Source organism: Melanostigma gelatinosum (assembly GCF_949748355.1).
Source record: "Melanostigma gelatinosum genome assembly, chromosome: 22".
In the NCBI taxonomy this organism is placed as follows: domain Eukaryota; kingdom Metazoa; phylum Chordata; class Actinopteri; order Perciformes; family Zoarcidae; genus Melanostigma; species Melanostigma gelatinosum.
The window spans coordinates 15,056,009-15,070,375 of record NC_136655.1 but is presented as its reverse complement, the minus strand read 5'-3'; the positions used below and the strand labels follow the sequence as shown (position 1 = coordinate 15,070,375).

Sequence of the window (14,367 nt, the reverse complement as noted above, 5' to 3'; positions counted from 1 at the left end):
AATGATTTTGTTCCATGAACCAGGGCAGTTTCAATCTGTCTTATTTCTATTCATTTATTTTCCACCTTTTGTTTTTTCTGTAATTTAAATGGTATTCTCATGCCTGAATTACAGTGACATATTTCCATATGAACATTTGTCTTAACCTCATCGACATGTTTTTAGTAATTTGCATAATGATACCGTGTTCATGTTTAGGTCTAGATGTAGCAACGCTTGTGGACAGATAACCTAAACAGCAATGACCGTCGTCATCACCCCCTAATACAATATCAATAAATACAGAATAAATAATTAATGCAAAAATACAGTTGCTACAGACAGTGGTGTGTTTTTACACCGAACAGACAGACGACCCCAGGATGTCATTTGTTTTTATTCTGTGTTATGTTACATGTGACCATAAACTTACAGGAAGTTATATAGTTGCCATGGAGATACAGTGACTATATTCACATACTCAGATCGGAAAAAGTGTGTGTGTGGGGTGGGGGTATTGAGGGGGAGGGGGGCAGTTGAAATTGACAGTGTGCACAAGTTTAGGACAGTCGCTTGTGTGTGATGTCAAGTAACGAGTTGTGGGATAACACCAACTGCGTATCATTTTAAAATCAGCATTGACCTAATGCTACAAGCAGAAAAAAATGCACATATACCCACATACTAAAGAGGAATAAATAAAATGTATTATGTCATAGAGACAGCAACAAGCAGAGATGTTTATTTCCCCTCTGAATTTTGGTATGTGAGAGAGCGAGAGAGGGCAACATCGAGGAGTGGCCTCTCTCCCTCTCTCTCCTGTGGCAGGAATCAGCATCCGGAAAACCTACGGGTGATTTACGATGGCGGTGCTTCGTTTGGGGGGGGGGGGGGGGGCGGGTCAGGAGCTGGGTGGTGAGCCGGAGTCAGACTCGTTTCTAAGGCTTCGTATGGCACGTCTGCTCGAAAACACTACATTGACTACATCCGCCGCCATGGTCCTAATCCAAGTCAGAGTCCAACATACGCAGTTATTCCAGATTATTGCCATCATCATTAGTTCACCTTGAGACTTGGACACTTTGTATGCTCCACACCACACACCCCCACCTCCAATAAACCCCCTATCTACCCCCTCCCCAGTTAGACTCTAGAAGGCACTGGTATATACTTATTTCTCCACATTCTAATATCTGGATTCTCCATTTAAAATAAGCAATCGAGGCAATGAGGATACACAAAAATACACGTACAGATACACACGGGCCAGCCGGGTAACTTACGGGGGTACGGTTGGCTCCCAACGTTGCTCCCAGTCTTTCTTTATACCTGTGTTAGCGTTACAAAGTTTCCATCGCTCAACAGTCTGCTGACGGCGGAGGCAATCGGTTATGTAAACGACGACAAGGCTAACATCATGACAGGCGAAGAGATATACAAAATCAATGTTCACATACGGTCCCCAAGTGTTTTGGATATTTTTTGAATTGCCTCAATTAGCAGTCCTTTACTTTCATCTTTGGTGGAAAATCCTGACAAACCATGTGGTAAAAAGATCAGGTGTGGCTCCTAATTTGGTGCCTTCATCCTCGGTTGGTATTGAAGAATAATTGTTAAAACCAATGTTGGACAGTGCTAAACACAGCCATGACTTGTTTAGTCCTCATAAGTCATCGTCCCCGTAAGCCTGTCCATTTTCAGGGTTTTATGTCCGCAATTTTTTCCTGAGTCTTTAAAATGGCAAGATCTTGTTTCTAAAGAGGAAGGCAACAGATTAGAACCACAGCGTACACTCACACAATTTCCCAAAAAAAACCTTATATTTTGCGACTACGTGACGAATAACAGCGACGTCTTGAGGCCCTTTGAATAAATTTGCGATTGGAATCAAATTGTGTACCCCACTAATCAGTTTTCTTTTTTGCCAATGTCCATGTGTATCTACAGAGCCGTGGACAGAAAGACACACAAGGTTGAAAGACTGGCTTGTGCACAGAGCGCGGGAGTTACTGTGTTGTGAACCGTGGTGTTGGAACGAGTCATCCCGTTGGGTATTTACACAGTGAACGGGGTCGAATCCTATTCTACACAGAGTTTGGCTGGTACTTGCGTACATTTGGAATGGTTTACTGTGGTGATAGTAGTAGTTAAAAAAGTCTATCTCCTCCTCCACCAGCAGCTTACTAAAGTGTCTATACTAGTTATCCTGGTTAACATCTGAGGCGCAAAAGCACTGAAAGCGATGATCGATGCTCTGAATACGACTTTGCCATGAAAGGCGCTGCAGTCGGGGAACGTTTAGAGTTTTCGAATCTATGGCTTGGTCTGGAGTCTGTTTTTAACATTGAGAGACCAATCTTTAGATCAGCTGGTCATATTTTAGGTTTTGTCTATGTGCTAGCACAACGTAACCCTGAAATTTAAACTCATTTTGAAGGAATAGCTAAGACTTTATTTTGGGAAATACAAATACTCACTTTCTCGCCATAAGTTAGATGAAGCTGAAGAGAACAGCTGCTTAGCTTACCATAAAGGCTCTAAACGGAGCCTGGCTCTGTCTATATGTAACATCAGCCCACCAGCACTTCCTCAAGCTCTCTTATTAATATGTTGTATCTTATTTATTTAATTTGTACAAAATCCAAAGTGCAAAAACGACAGGTTTTTGTTAAATTGCTTTTTTTCTGTTTCCAGTCTTTATGCTAAGCTAAGTTAACCAGCTACTGTAACATACACACATGAGATGTATCAATCTTCTCATCTAACTCCAAGCAAGAAAGCGAACAAGTGCATTACTTACTATATTCCTTTAACCTGTCACACGGTGAAAGAAGGCAGATTTCAGACTACCTTAATGAGCCTTGCTGACTGGGGCAGTAGTCACTGTAGCTCATGCAAAATCACAAAAAACATATTTTTGACCCTCCTTTGATGCTCCAGACCTCCTCAGAGCAAAGATGTAAAAGTATTTTGATGTACATTTTTCACAAAGGTTTAACTGATTAAAAACTATATTAATAACACAAATGTGACATTTCCAGTGCATTTGTGCCTTAAGACAAAATACTGTACATAGGGCTAACGTCCTAACCACGCTCCGCGGTCTGTACATGCTACCCTACAGCCTACAATGACGCTGACTTCATTCTTTCAACATTGATTTAGTATGCAAAAGGTGAAGATTTAATATACAGCAGAAAGTATAGCTTCTGTACCTTTTGACAATGTCACTTGTGTCATTTGTCTTCCCAGTCCATTTCCACACTCCTATCAAACTATCGAATAATAAAAAAATAAAAGTCACACAGATTGGACCACTTTGTTTTTCTCTCCCTTATCACCGCTTTTTGTTACGAGCAGACCCCTTTTCACAAAGGACACACCAAACAAAACGATAACAAAAACATTCAAATTAAAAGGTATACTTTTCTTTAATCTGCGTCACCATATGAGCCGTGGTGCTCGTCTCCATGTTGAAAGGTTCCCTGTTGTTTGAGGTGAAATGTGAATCACGAAGTAGTTTCACTCCATCGGAAAAACGAAAACAAACAGCTAAAAAAAATAAACAAAATCTCACCTCCAACTACTTATCGCCGCTCCTCTTCACTTATGAAATCTGTGGATCTCACCAGAGTTTCGGAATGGACTGGTTAAAAATCAACACGTTTTATTAAAAAGTCTCTTTTTGTGTGGGAGTCTCCACTTTTCTGGACGTGTGTAGTTGAATTGAATAAAGACAGCGAAGGAGAGGTCAAAGTTCACGTCTCAAAGTCGTGACTCTTAATGTTCATTGTGTGTGTGTGTGTGTGTGTGTGTGAGGGCATCACTCGCTCTCTCTCCTTGGGGTATGGCTGCTACTTGAAGACATAGTTGATCAGGACCTGAAGGGAGATGAGGAAAACGATGACGATGTAGTCGCGCTGATGGAGGAAAGAACTGCCCTCCGCCCGGCTGGCCGCACGACTCCGCAGCACGCTGATGTTCCTGCAAACAAACAGGGGTTATGGGTAAGATGCTCAAAGGGCAGGCGTCATATCACGCTCAACGGGACGGTGTGACTGATGCCCTTCTCACCTGTTAATGTCCTCCTGCGTCTGCTTTATGGATTCAATGGCACTTTGAAGTTCACTGAGATCTGCTCCTTTTTTTCTCAGCCGACTGTTATGCTTGCTTTTGTGTCCTGTCACAAAGTGTATTCATCACGGCTTCTATATTTCATCCGTTCACCAAATACAATTGAAAGACCTTTTTGATAACACATACAATGCAATTTAATACATTTTTTTAGGGTCATCCGGGTTAAAATAATTGTAGGGAAAATAAGGCCCACAAGTAATAATTAAGTACATGAATTAATTGACATTTATATCACATTTTTGTCTTTCCCAACTGTATATTATCATCAATCAATATTTCCTGGACCCATATAAGCAGCAGAACATTGATGGATGGACGGATTCACAGTTTTTTTTGTTGATTCTAATGTTGGGTATTTACACTTGGACTAAATGAAATATAAGCAAGTTCTACACCGTCACCTCCACAAGAAACAACTAACACCACCAGAATGTGCTGTTTACTTACTTAGTCTCAGCCTACTACTAGCAGTCATATGGCCTTCTGCAGATTGGTTAGAAAGTGAAAGCTTTATCGCTGTTTAGATGACATATGACTAGTATTTCAAAAGCAATACCGATCCAAAAAACGTGAAAATTTAGCTCAGTTTTGACCTTGACATTTTTTACCTGCCTCTATGGCCGTTGTTTCTGCAATAATGATATTGTACATTGTACAGTATCTGTGATGTTTAGACCATATGCTGTAGATCAGTATGACCAAATGTTTATTTTTAACATTAAAAAGTATGGTAAAGTTAGATTCACATTAGCTTTTGTCTGTGTGTGTGTGTGTGTGTGTGTGTGTGTGTGTGTGTGTGTGTGTGTGTGTGTGTGTGTGTGTGTGTGAGAGAGAGAGAGAGAGAGAGAGACTGTAAATGAGCGTGACTCACGTTCGCTGCCGGATGAGTCTTGGCGGTCGGGTTCGGGTGAAGAGCAGCCACTCTCTGTGCTCTTGGGCTTATCGCTCTTGTGTTTCCTCTTTGGCACCGTTACCTACACACACACACAAACACACACGCAGACATACATGCGGAAACACACACACAAAGAGAAACAGGTCAAACAAACAGGCCACACAGATAACCGCTCCAACCAAATGAGAGCACATGCAAACACATCTTAGCATCTGCACAAAGACTCAAGAATACGATATAAACAGATTTGTTTAGCTATCAATAAACCACCCACACACATTCATTAACATGCTAGTCGGTGTTGACGTGTCAAAGGCATGCAGACATCAGTCAGTCACATCCATATCAAACACTCAACAGTGACACAATGAACCAGACCTGCCAAGACCTGGCTCATTAAAATAATTCAGTTTAACGGGATTAAGCTCTGGTTTATTGAATGTGATGACGTTTCTGGAGTCTTTATCAAGCAAAACAGGTTTTAAAGTTGAGTGAAAGTTGGCAACACAAAAACATTTCAGATTTAGCCTGACAATAACTAGAAGGTCAAAAGTGTGGAAAGAATATATTAAAAAAAAAAGGAGCTTGGAATACATTTTTATTCTTTTTTAAATTTGTAATTTATAGCTAGAAACATTTTCCCATCATTCCAGTGGTAGTTACGGAAGCTCTATTTGGCAAGTGAGAAGAAAAAAATTCTGGTGATCCGTTTTCTAAGTCTGATCTAAATTGTTGTTTGTCTTCTGCGTTTATGATTTAAGAGCAGTTTTAAAAAAAAGAAAAAGGTTTTGGCTGGAGAAAAATAATCTTGCGAGGATAAAAGTTGTTGTTGTAAAACACGTTTCGGCCACAAGAGGATAAAGTCCACCCCCATTTCATGTTCTAAATTGGACTAAAAGCTTTTTTTCTCGGTTAGTTTTAATTTCTCCATGCACTCTTAACACAAGGTACATAACTTGTGTGTTATAATGTAATAATATAAATTTCAATCTTATTTAGAACATGGGGTAGTGGTGCACTTTCAAAATGGATCACCTGAACTTTTTTGTCTCACTTGCCTCTTATGGCTTCCGTAGTAGAACTTCAAAAGCTAAACCAAAGTGCACAAGCGCCTAAAGCTTGTGCTCTTGGCAGGCGGTTACAGTGAACAAACTGTTTCACAAACTCCAAACACACAGGCAGCAGTTGCACAGACTGCACTGCAGCAGCCTTTTCGGCTTCTCAACACGACAGCAACAGCTCAGTAGAAGTTGACACTCGGTGAGCGAACACAGACAAAATGAAGACGAGGACAGGTGAAGGATGGGGAGCGCATGGCGAATGCCCTGAAGTGACCAGGCGTTGATGGCGGTAGCTGGTCTGTCGATGTGATGGATATTCTCTCTTTTAGACTTTGTATGGGAGAAAAACATACTCGCTACATACGGTTTATCTTATGGTGTCACGGTCTTTAAAACATACTTGAAGAATAACATTTAAAACCCTCACGTTGGTTAATTATCATTGCAAATTTGATTTGGAGCTATAAATGCTGACTCCACTCATTGTAAGAGTATAAGACATTTTATTGACTGAAATGAAATCAATAAAGATGGTTTCAATGTATATTTTACAAGGTGTGGGAAATGACATTGAACTGAGCATCCTTACAAACACAGTGCTTTAAAATTGTGGAGGTTATTATACTCACTGCAGCTTTAATTTCTCAGAAACTTGACTAATCTTTTACCTCTCGACAAGGCGGGAAAAGGAGGGAGAACACCTGCTCATCCACTTACTTCAGCATGCACTTTGACATAACCTTCCCTTCCATACAGAGAGAACAGCAGGTGCCGGGTGGTTGGAAAAGAACAGACAGGGACAAAGAAAAAGAAGCAACAACGACAACGGCGATGACGGCACAGCGATGACGGCACAAAGAGAAGAAGCGACAATGAAGACGGTGCACCGGGTGCTGCGTGGGGGGTGGCTGAGGCGGCGAGCTGCTTTTTATTTTTATAAATGGCGGTTTTCGATCGGGACGACCTACCTGGCACTTGCAATTGTCCCTCCGCGGCCCCTGGTTACTCAGACTAATAAGACTGCCAGAACGTACCATAGGGGTGCGGTGCCGGACCTTGGTCTGGATACAGCCGTCTTTCTCGAACTGGATCAAGTCGTTGAGCGGGTCCCATGGCCTCGTGCTGGGGAGGGGGCCGAGAGACACAGGGGGGCCAGATGAGGAGACACAGGGGAAGAGAAAACAGTGAGACAGACGTGGGTGAGCCATGGGAAAAAAAGATGACAGACGAGGAATTACAATAATCATCAAGGGCAGTCTGACAGATCACCTCTGCAGTTATATGGAATCAACACTAGATGGCACCCTGTCCTATTGGTTAACATGGAAGATGGAGGAGCAAATGGGGGAAAAGTAAACAGCCTTGTTACAGCACTGATTGTGAGATGAGAGTACAGTACGTCCTAAGACTATCGAAAAGAAAGACTTGGTTTTCAGGTCCTCAAGTGTATTTCTGTAATTCTAATCATCTAATCAAGCTAAATGCACTACATGCCTTTCATCAATATCCCCACTGTCTAAATGTAACATCAGCAATAAGCTGTTGTCATTTTGTTGAATGTTTATTTGTTTAACACTTGTAAGCGAAGCCTGACCAATGACTGGGTAGACTGATAATGCTGTCTGATATTACCCTCGACACACAAATTACATCCAATTGGATGAAATAATAATTGCAGTCCATTCATGCCAAATATATGTTTGTGGTAAAAACATTGTCTCCATTACATAGTTTGTCCACTAGAGCGCTCTCACAAGTTTATTTTCATACCAGAAAATGACCCACTCTATCACTATTTAGTCATTCAATTCAAATGATTTTGATTGTTTATGTTAAAAAACAAAAATAGGCCAATATATCACTGGCAGAATTTTTCAAAACCTGCCTTTTTTAAATCATATTTATCGGTATCAGTATTAAAAATGTAGTGTTGTACTTGTTAGTACTGTAGGCATTCTCCTTTGTTGCTGACAGTTTTAAGCTCCTCCAAATGCATTTATATACAGTTGCTGTAGTACTGAGGTACAGGCAGTAGATATGAAGGAGCCACTTTGTTATTTCCTGTCACTATACTCAAACCTGATTTCAACCCACATGGGCCCACAGGCAGTAGAGGGAGCCACTCACTCTGCATATCTGTAATGCCACTCTCCGGTGACGGGGTCCTGCTCGAACAGGGCGGGGAACCACTCCTCGCACTTGGCCTTCCGTTCTCGTGCGGACTTCCGCTGAACCTCCTCCAGGATGAACTTCTCATTGGTGGCCTCGGTCTGGTCCTTGTTGTTGATGGCCCGCGTCACGTGCTGCCACAGTCTGGGGTGTAATAAAAAGGGGAGTAGTAAAAAAACTGCACAAGACAACCCTACAAATATATCAAGATGCTAAAAGGGTGAGAGGTGAATTTGGGCACGTAAACTAAACTGAAAGCCAATGACACAACTGTCATGTTTAAGGTTCTGCTGATACTTTGATAATAACTCAGTCAAAGTCCACCTTTCTGATTCAGAGTCTCCCTGCTCCTCCGGTGGGACGGTGCAACGCGTCAGTCGACTCTGCCTCAGCTCTGTCGTCGGGTTCCAGAAGGTGTCCACCGTCCCCGTCTTCTTGTCGTTGATGAAGATCTCACTGTCCTGTTGAGGGAACGTCAAAAAAGCTCCCTTTACTTGCTTAAAGAGATCACAAGATGCAGACTGCAGATCACAAAATGGGCCAGCATGTACCGTAACTCAGGTCCTAGGCATGCTTGAGCCCTGCAAGTTGCATATTGTATGTACATCAGGGTTTATTATATAACAAGAAGTCGTCCCAAACGTATGTGTGGAAAATGTGTCTCACCCAGTGTCCTTCTAGCGTAGCTAACACCTCCTTCCCCAGCTTGATCTTTCCAGAGACCTGATTGACGCAGTCACTGCTGCCCAGGAATGGCTGGAGGAAAGAGAGGAGAGAAAGGAGCAGCAAGGAGGGGAGGGCAAGACGGGTGAGGCAAGAATAGGGAAAGCAAATAAAGAGGAGGAAAGGACAGGTCGGACAAATAGACAGTAAAGTAAGGAGCAGGAGAAGGAGGGAGACAGGACAGCAAGAGAAAAAACAAAACAAAGGTGTAGGAGGTGAGGGATGGGAGAGGAAAGTTAAAGTCATGGAGAACATGCTTTAACTGGAGCTTTAAAAAATAAAAATAAAATACGTTTTAACACTACATTTTAAAATGTACGCCCAATTTAACAAAAAAAGAAATGAGGTTAACTAACTAATGAAACACTAATTTACTTACTAATGAAAGTAGATCAATTGAATGGTTCCAAACGGTGCACTGCATTTAATCATACTAATCTACGTGAACTCAAGTTTAAACTGTAACAACGAGAGACACCTATCATTATCTGTATGTGAAAAGGAAATGTATTGATTCCCTGTTAGTTTTCTCTGACATGTACCTGTCGCTAGTGATCGCATAATGCAGTTGTTGGTGTGAATGGCGATACGGAGGAGGGGGCGTTTTTCAGGGGGTGGAGAAGGAGTGGCATGGCGGAGTTGGCGATGGTGTGGTGGGGTAAGATATTCAGAAAAGTAACATGAGAAACTGATTTTATTTTTTTTAAACACTCTTGTATCTAGAAAGGCTTTGAGGAGTTCCCTCTCAAAGGGACAGTTTGGTAGTTTTGAAGTGTGGTTGTATGAGGTTCTTCTCCATAGTCAGTGCATTAGAAAAAGTTATTTTTAGTTTTCATTAAAAAAGTACACTTAAACTGATATTGATTATTTTAGGTGTCTAAAATATGTCCACAGCATTACCCATGCTGGTATTCCAAACTCCATCTACTGTAGATAATACACTGACGATGGAGAAGTACCTCATACAACCCCACTAAACATCCAAACTATCCCTTTAAAAGGTTTATTAGCTCCCAACAGCTGAAAATGTCCTACTCTATTCACAAAGGACTAAAATGATCTGCTACTCTTAAATAAGGATCTTTCTTTTAAAAACAGCCATACCTTTAGTTTGAACTCAAGCGCAGCACTGTAGCCCGTTTTCTCACACGCGATGGTAATCTGACCGCCCAGCTCCAGGGTCATGGTGCCATACAGGATGCCTGCCAGATGAAAAAGCACCAACAGGAATTTGAGTCAGCACTGAGGAGCTCAAAGTGGAGCCAAACAACTTGTTCAAGGTAGATCTACAGCTTTCCAAATGAGCAAAGCCAAATTAAAGTAACATGAAAAAAGCCCGACTGAAGTGAGATTGTCTTGTGAGAAATGTCAGGTTGCACTGACCTTTACAGTGAGCATAAGGCATGTTCATCACGTAGTCCTCTCCTCTGTTGAGAAAAGTCAGCCGAGCCTCCCCGTCCAATATGGCCGACAGGGAGTTTCCTGCAATGTAAAGCACAGCAGTTAGTTGACAGATGTGCGGACACAACGAAGACAAAGTAAAGCAGTGGAATAAATATTGTTATTATTTAAGGTGCCTTTAGTTGTTTTAGTAGTGTGAGTGTACCATAGAATTTGGACTTGGCGAGGATGCTGCCACTGAGGCAGAATCCGTCCTTCCTGTTGCTGACATAGAAAGCTGACACAGGAGGATGATGAGATACCTGAGCAAAAACACACTGATGTTGTGGGACTGAATGCTAATAATATAAACATAGAAGATAACTTATTTGATTTCAAATCAGCCAAAACAATAACCATCGGCCATAGATTTATCTCATCACAGATAGTCAATGTAGTCCAATCGCCTTGTACTATGTGAGTTATCTGATAAAGTTGGAATGAGCTTGAGACCAATCAGATTGCTAGTAGTTAGTACTCTACGGTAGTTGGGCAGTTGTTACCTGTTCTGCTATGTAGAAGGTCTTGCTGTTGGTCTTGTGGTGGAGCCACATGCAGCGGTACTTCTCTCCAATAATGGGGTTATAAGGCTTCTTCAACCCCTGTGGATCAAAAACCAACATGACATCCAACTTTAGTACAATAGATTCTATATACAGTAGAAAGCATGTAAACTCTATGGAAGCCCTTTTCCACCAATGAGATGAGGAAAAAAAAGATTCACTAAATCATTATGAGGTTCTTTCTCAAAAATGACGTCTTCATCTTTCAAAATACAGATCATCTTTCTTATTATCATGACCTACTAATTATTATTTTGAGATACTAAGCCATTATTTTGACATAGTCCTTGTTTTGAAGTCATTATTTTGAGATACAAAGTCAATATTTTGAGATACGTACCGGTAGTCACTATTTTGAGATATGTAGTCATTATTATGAGATACTAAGTGGTGATTTGAAAAAAGTACCGGTAAAAGTAATTATTTTGTGAAAGTTTCTCATTATTGTGCGATACTAAGCCTACTAAGTCTTTTTGATATCAACTTATGATAATGACTTACAGGATCATTTTTGTTTCATAACAAGGCTAGGTTTTGATCTTATTTTTTTCTTTGACAAGTGGAAATGGGCTTATGTAATACTCTATGAAGCTCATTGACATGAAGTGGGTTGTGCGTGTTCATTCTCCTGACCTTTGGCTTTTTATAAAATCCAGAGATGTACCACTTCACCACCTTCTTCATCCGGTTGTAAGCGTTCTCTTCGATTGCAGCCCTGAGAATGAAACCTCATTTGTAAAATGATAAGAGCTTCACTTCTATTCCTTTGATACGACTTTAGAAGGAGAAAGTGTGACGGTCTTACTCTGACAGGAAGTCTGCGTGGTAGTAGTAGTCAGACAGTTTGTCCAGAAAGGACCGTGGCTCCAGGATGAAGGTGGGCAGCACCACTTTGGACAGATCCATGCCGGGTCGCACCTGTTTCAGCAGAGTCCAGATCAGAGATTTATTCTCCTCTGAGACCGTCTCTGTCTGGGCAGCCTCGCCAGCCTGGAGAAGGAGACACAAACAAGGGTAACGAGGTTTTTCTACTGCACACATCTTAAACTGCTCGCCTGGGTCTCCACGAGCTTAATGCTGAAACCTGAGAAATCCTGTGAGAATGTGGTGCAATGCAGCAATCTCATGATCTACGCGTCTTATCAAAAGCTCCCCGACCTCTCCAAGTTCCTCATGGGACTGTTCCAGGTATGGGGTTTCCCGGAGATGCTCGTTAGGGTCCAGGTCGATGTAGGAGTCGTCCTGCCGCTCTGACGTGTCGCTGTCACTCTCCTCACTCTTTTCCAGGCCTTCTGGGTCGGACTCCTCGTGGTCCTGTTCACCCTCCCTGTCGGACTTGTCCGAGTACAGGTCAGGGTCTTTCAAATGGTCACTGTCGTTGAACCTGGAGGAAGGGGCGGATTGGGTGGCAGGATGTTTACAAAAAATAATAATACATTTGAAAACGAGCTGGCAAAAGTATAAAGTATAAAAGTCGAAGGGGAATAGTGTAGCTTCGGTTTTATTTCCTACTTACTGAAAACCGTGGATGTTGTGGGCTCTGAGGAGGCTGTAGAAATTGATGGAGTGTTCTCCGCCTGTGGCTACCGTGCTCATGTCCTCTTTCCCCTCACGGATCATGGTCCTCTTCAGCAGGCCGGAGCACTTCAGGGCCAGTTCTAAGGCGTCCATCCAGCATCGACCTGGGAAAGAGATTCAGAGACATCCGCATATATTTTCAGACTTTAATGTTAGTTCATCACCATCCTTTTAATATGGAGCAAAAAGAATTGGGTCAAAAGTTTTTTTTAAATGATTTTGTCTCTTCTACCCGAAGTCACCCCCAATCCCATTTTAGGTTTGGTTCAAGAGAAGCAACATTTTAAATTCCTTGTCATTTTAATATTTACATAGTTACAGAAGGCAAACTATATTGTCACTGCGATAAAAAACAGAAAGGGCTGACTTTTATTCAGAAATAGAAGCATTCTTGTTGGATGAAAACTTGCTTGGATAAGTTATTGGTGGTATTTTTTTTTTTATATATCATGCATAAAACCTATACTATTATGAATATTGTGCATTAGGGTAGAAAACGGCAAGTGTTTTTGGAAACCGTAGGACTATTCCAGCAGCACGGACGGAGACCCAGACAGGGAGAGACGCGATTGGATGTTTCAGCACCATGGACAGAGGCACAGAGCACAATGGGCCACTAGTTCCCCATTCACCCACTGTGTAGTGAATTCTGTGTCATGAATTGTACCAGTGGTTCTCAAACTATTCTGTGTTGCCCCCTTTAGTAGACCTGTCGAATGTAAAAAAAGAAAAAATAGTTTTCCTCCATATCATTCAAGTATTGTTAATTACCATTGCCAGTATTGGGGAAAGTTAAGTCCAAGTTGAAATAACAATGATGAAAAAAAGATCGTTTAGCAAGATAGTATGAGAGCACTCTGCTGATTTTACCCACATAAATCGTAGCCATTGTAATTTAGCACCACTCTACATCCCCCCCACCCCGCATTCATTGATTCCCCAAATGCAGTGGTGTTGATCTTTATCCCTAACTATCTGCGAAAAAAGCCAATAACGTATTTCACAAAATGGCAAATTATTCATTTGAGATTTAAAACGAAATGAGAAGAAATTACCTTCGACTTTACACTGCAGAGTAAAGTCAGCACCGTTTAAAGAGTGACTGAAAAGTCACAGGTTTGTTTTTAGGCTATCCAAATGATCTAGAAATCCCCTAATCACTCAGTACAGTATTCGTATGGTTTTCTGATGCCCATGTGAATACCTGATATTTTCCCACAAATATCACAGGTGTGAAAGAAATGATTATATTAAGATAATGAATTGGGTTCAAAATAACAAGGATTAGGGTTTCTTTCATTTCCACACAGCCAAATACTGCACGTAAAAGTAGTTTTGAACCAAAACTAATATTGATTTTACGTAGCTGATATAAAAAGTCAATGGATTTATATTTCTTTCAATGTAAATTGCTGCTGACACGACTCAGACAAATGGCTGCATTGTGATTGGCAGCCTGTCTCTTACCATCAGACTCAGAGGTAGCTCGGAAGATGAGGTGGCTGCTGGGTAATGGCTGAGTGATGGAGCCGACTGCTTCTCCTTTAGGACCCTGGCAGCAAGAAAGAAAGGGAGAGAATACATCAACTTTCGTGTTTAAGTTTCAGGTAGGTGTTGCGTTTGATCTCGGTCTCTTCTCATTTGAGGTGGTTTGAGTTGTGGTTTCCTCGTTTCGCCTGCAGAGTTTGTGTATCATTTCTTTCAGGTCCTCATTGTTCGTGTGTGCAAACAGAAAATGTCGACTCCCCGGTGTGTCGTTATAATGAGTTATGAGCGGGGGGACAGGAGCTGAATGAATGAAGTGTTTATCTCTAAAGTGAAG

General features: G+C 41.5%; 1 protein-coding gene across 2 annotated transcripts in view; it reads right to left on the bottom strand.

Annotated features, from left to right (window-relative positions):
- Nucleotides 1-360: 360 nt before the first annotated feature.
- osbpl8 (oxysterol binding protein-like 8) overlaps nt 361-14,367 on the bottom strand; it is an 82,768-nt gene continuing 68,761 nt past the window's right edge. Inside the window, exons 9-24 of one of the 2 annotated variants that reach the window (XM_079294502.1) lie at nt 14,013-14,097; nt 12,484-12,649; nt 12,126-12,351; nt 11,773-11,957; nt 11,601-11,682; nt 10,908-11,006; nt 10,571-10,667; nt 10,348-10,446; nt 10,069-10,166; nt 8,908-8,997; nt 8,566-8,702; nt 8,200-8,385; nt 7,041-7,194; nt 4,988-5,090; nt 4,054-4,159; nt 361-3,963 (exon numbers count right to left, since the gene is read on the bottom strand). In XM_079294502.1, the coding sequence (XP_079150628.1) occupies nt 3,834-3,963; nt 4,054-4,159; nt 4,988-5,090; nt 7,041-7,194; nt 8,200-8,385; nt 8,566-8,702; nt 8,908-8,997; nt 10,069-10,166; nt 10,348-10,446; nt 10,571-10,667; nt 10,908-11,006; nt 11,601-11,682; nt 11,773-11,957; nt 12,126-12,351; nt 12,484-12,649; nt 14,013-14,097 (2,043 nt within the window). In that variant the 3' untranslated portion in view covers nt 361-3,833. The remainder of the gene's footprint in view (nt 3,964-4,053; nt 4,160-4,987; nt 5,091-7,040; nt 7,195-8,199; nt 8,386-8,565; nt 8,703-8,907; nt 8,998-10,068; nt 10,167-10,347; nt 10,447-10,570; nt 10,668-10,907; nt 11,007-11,600; nt 11,683-11,772; nt 11,958-12,125; nt 12,352-12,483; nt 12,650-14,012; nt 14,098-14,367) is intronic. The other variant, XM_079294503.1, reaches the window with a different exon arrangement.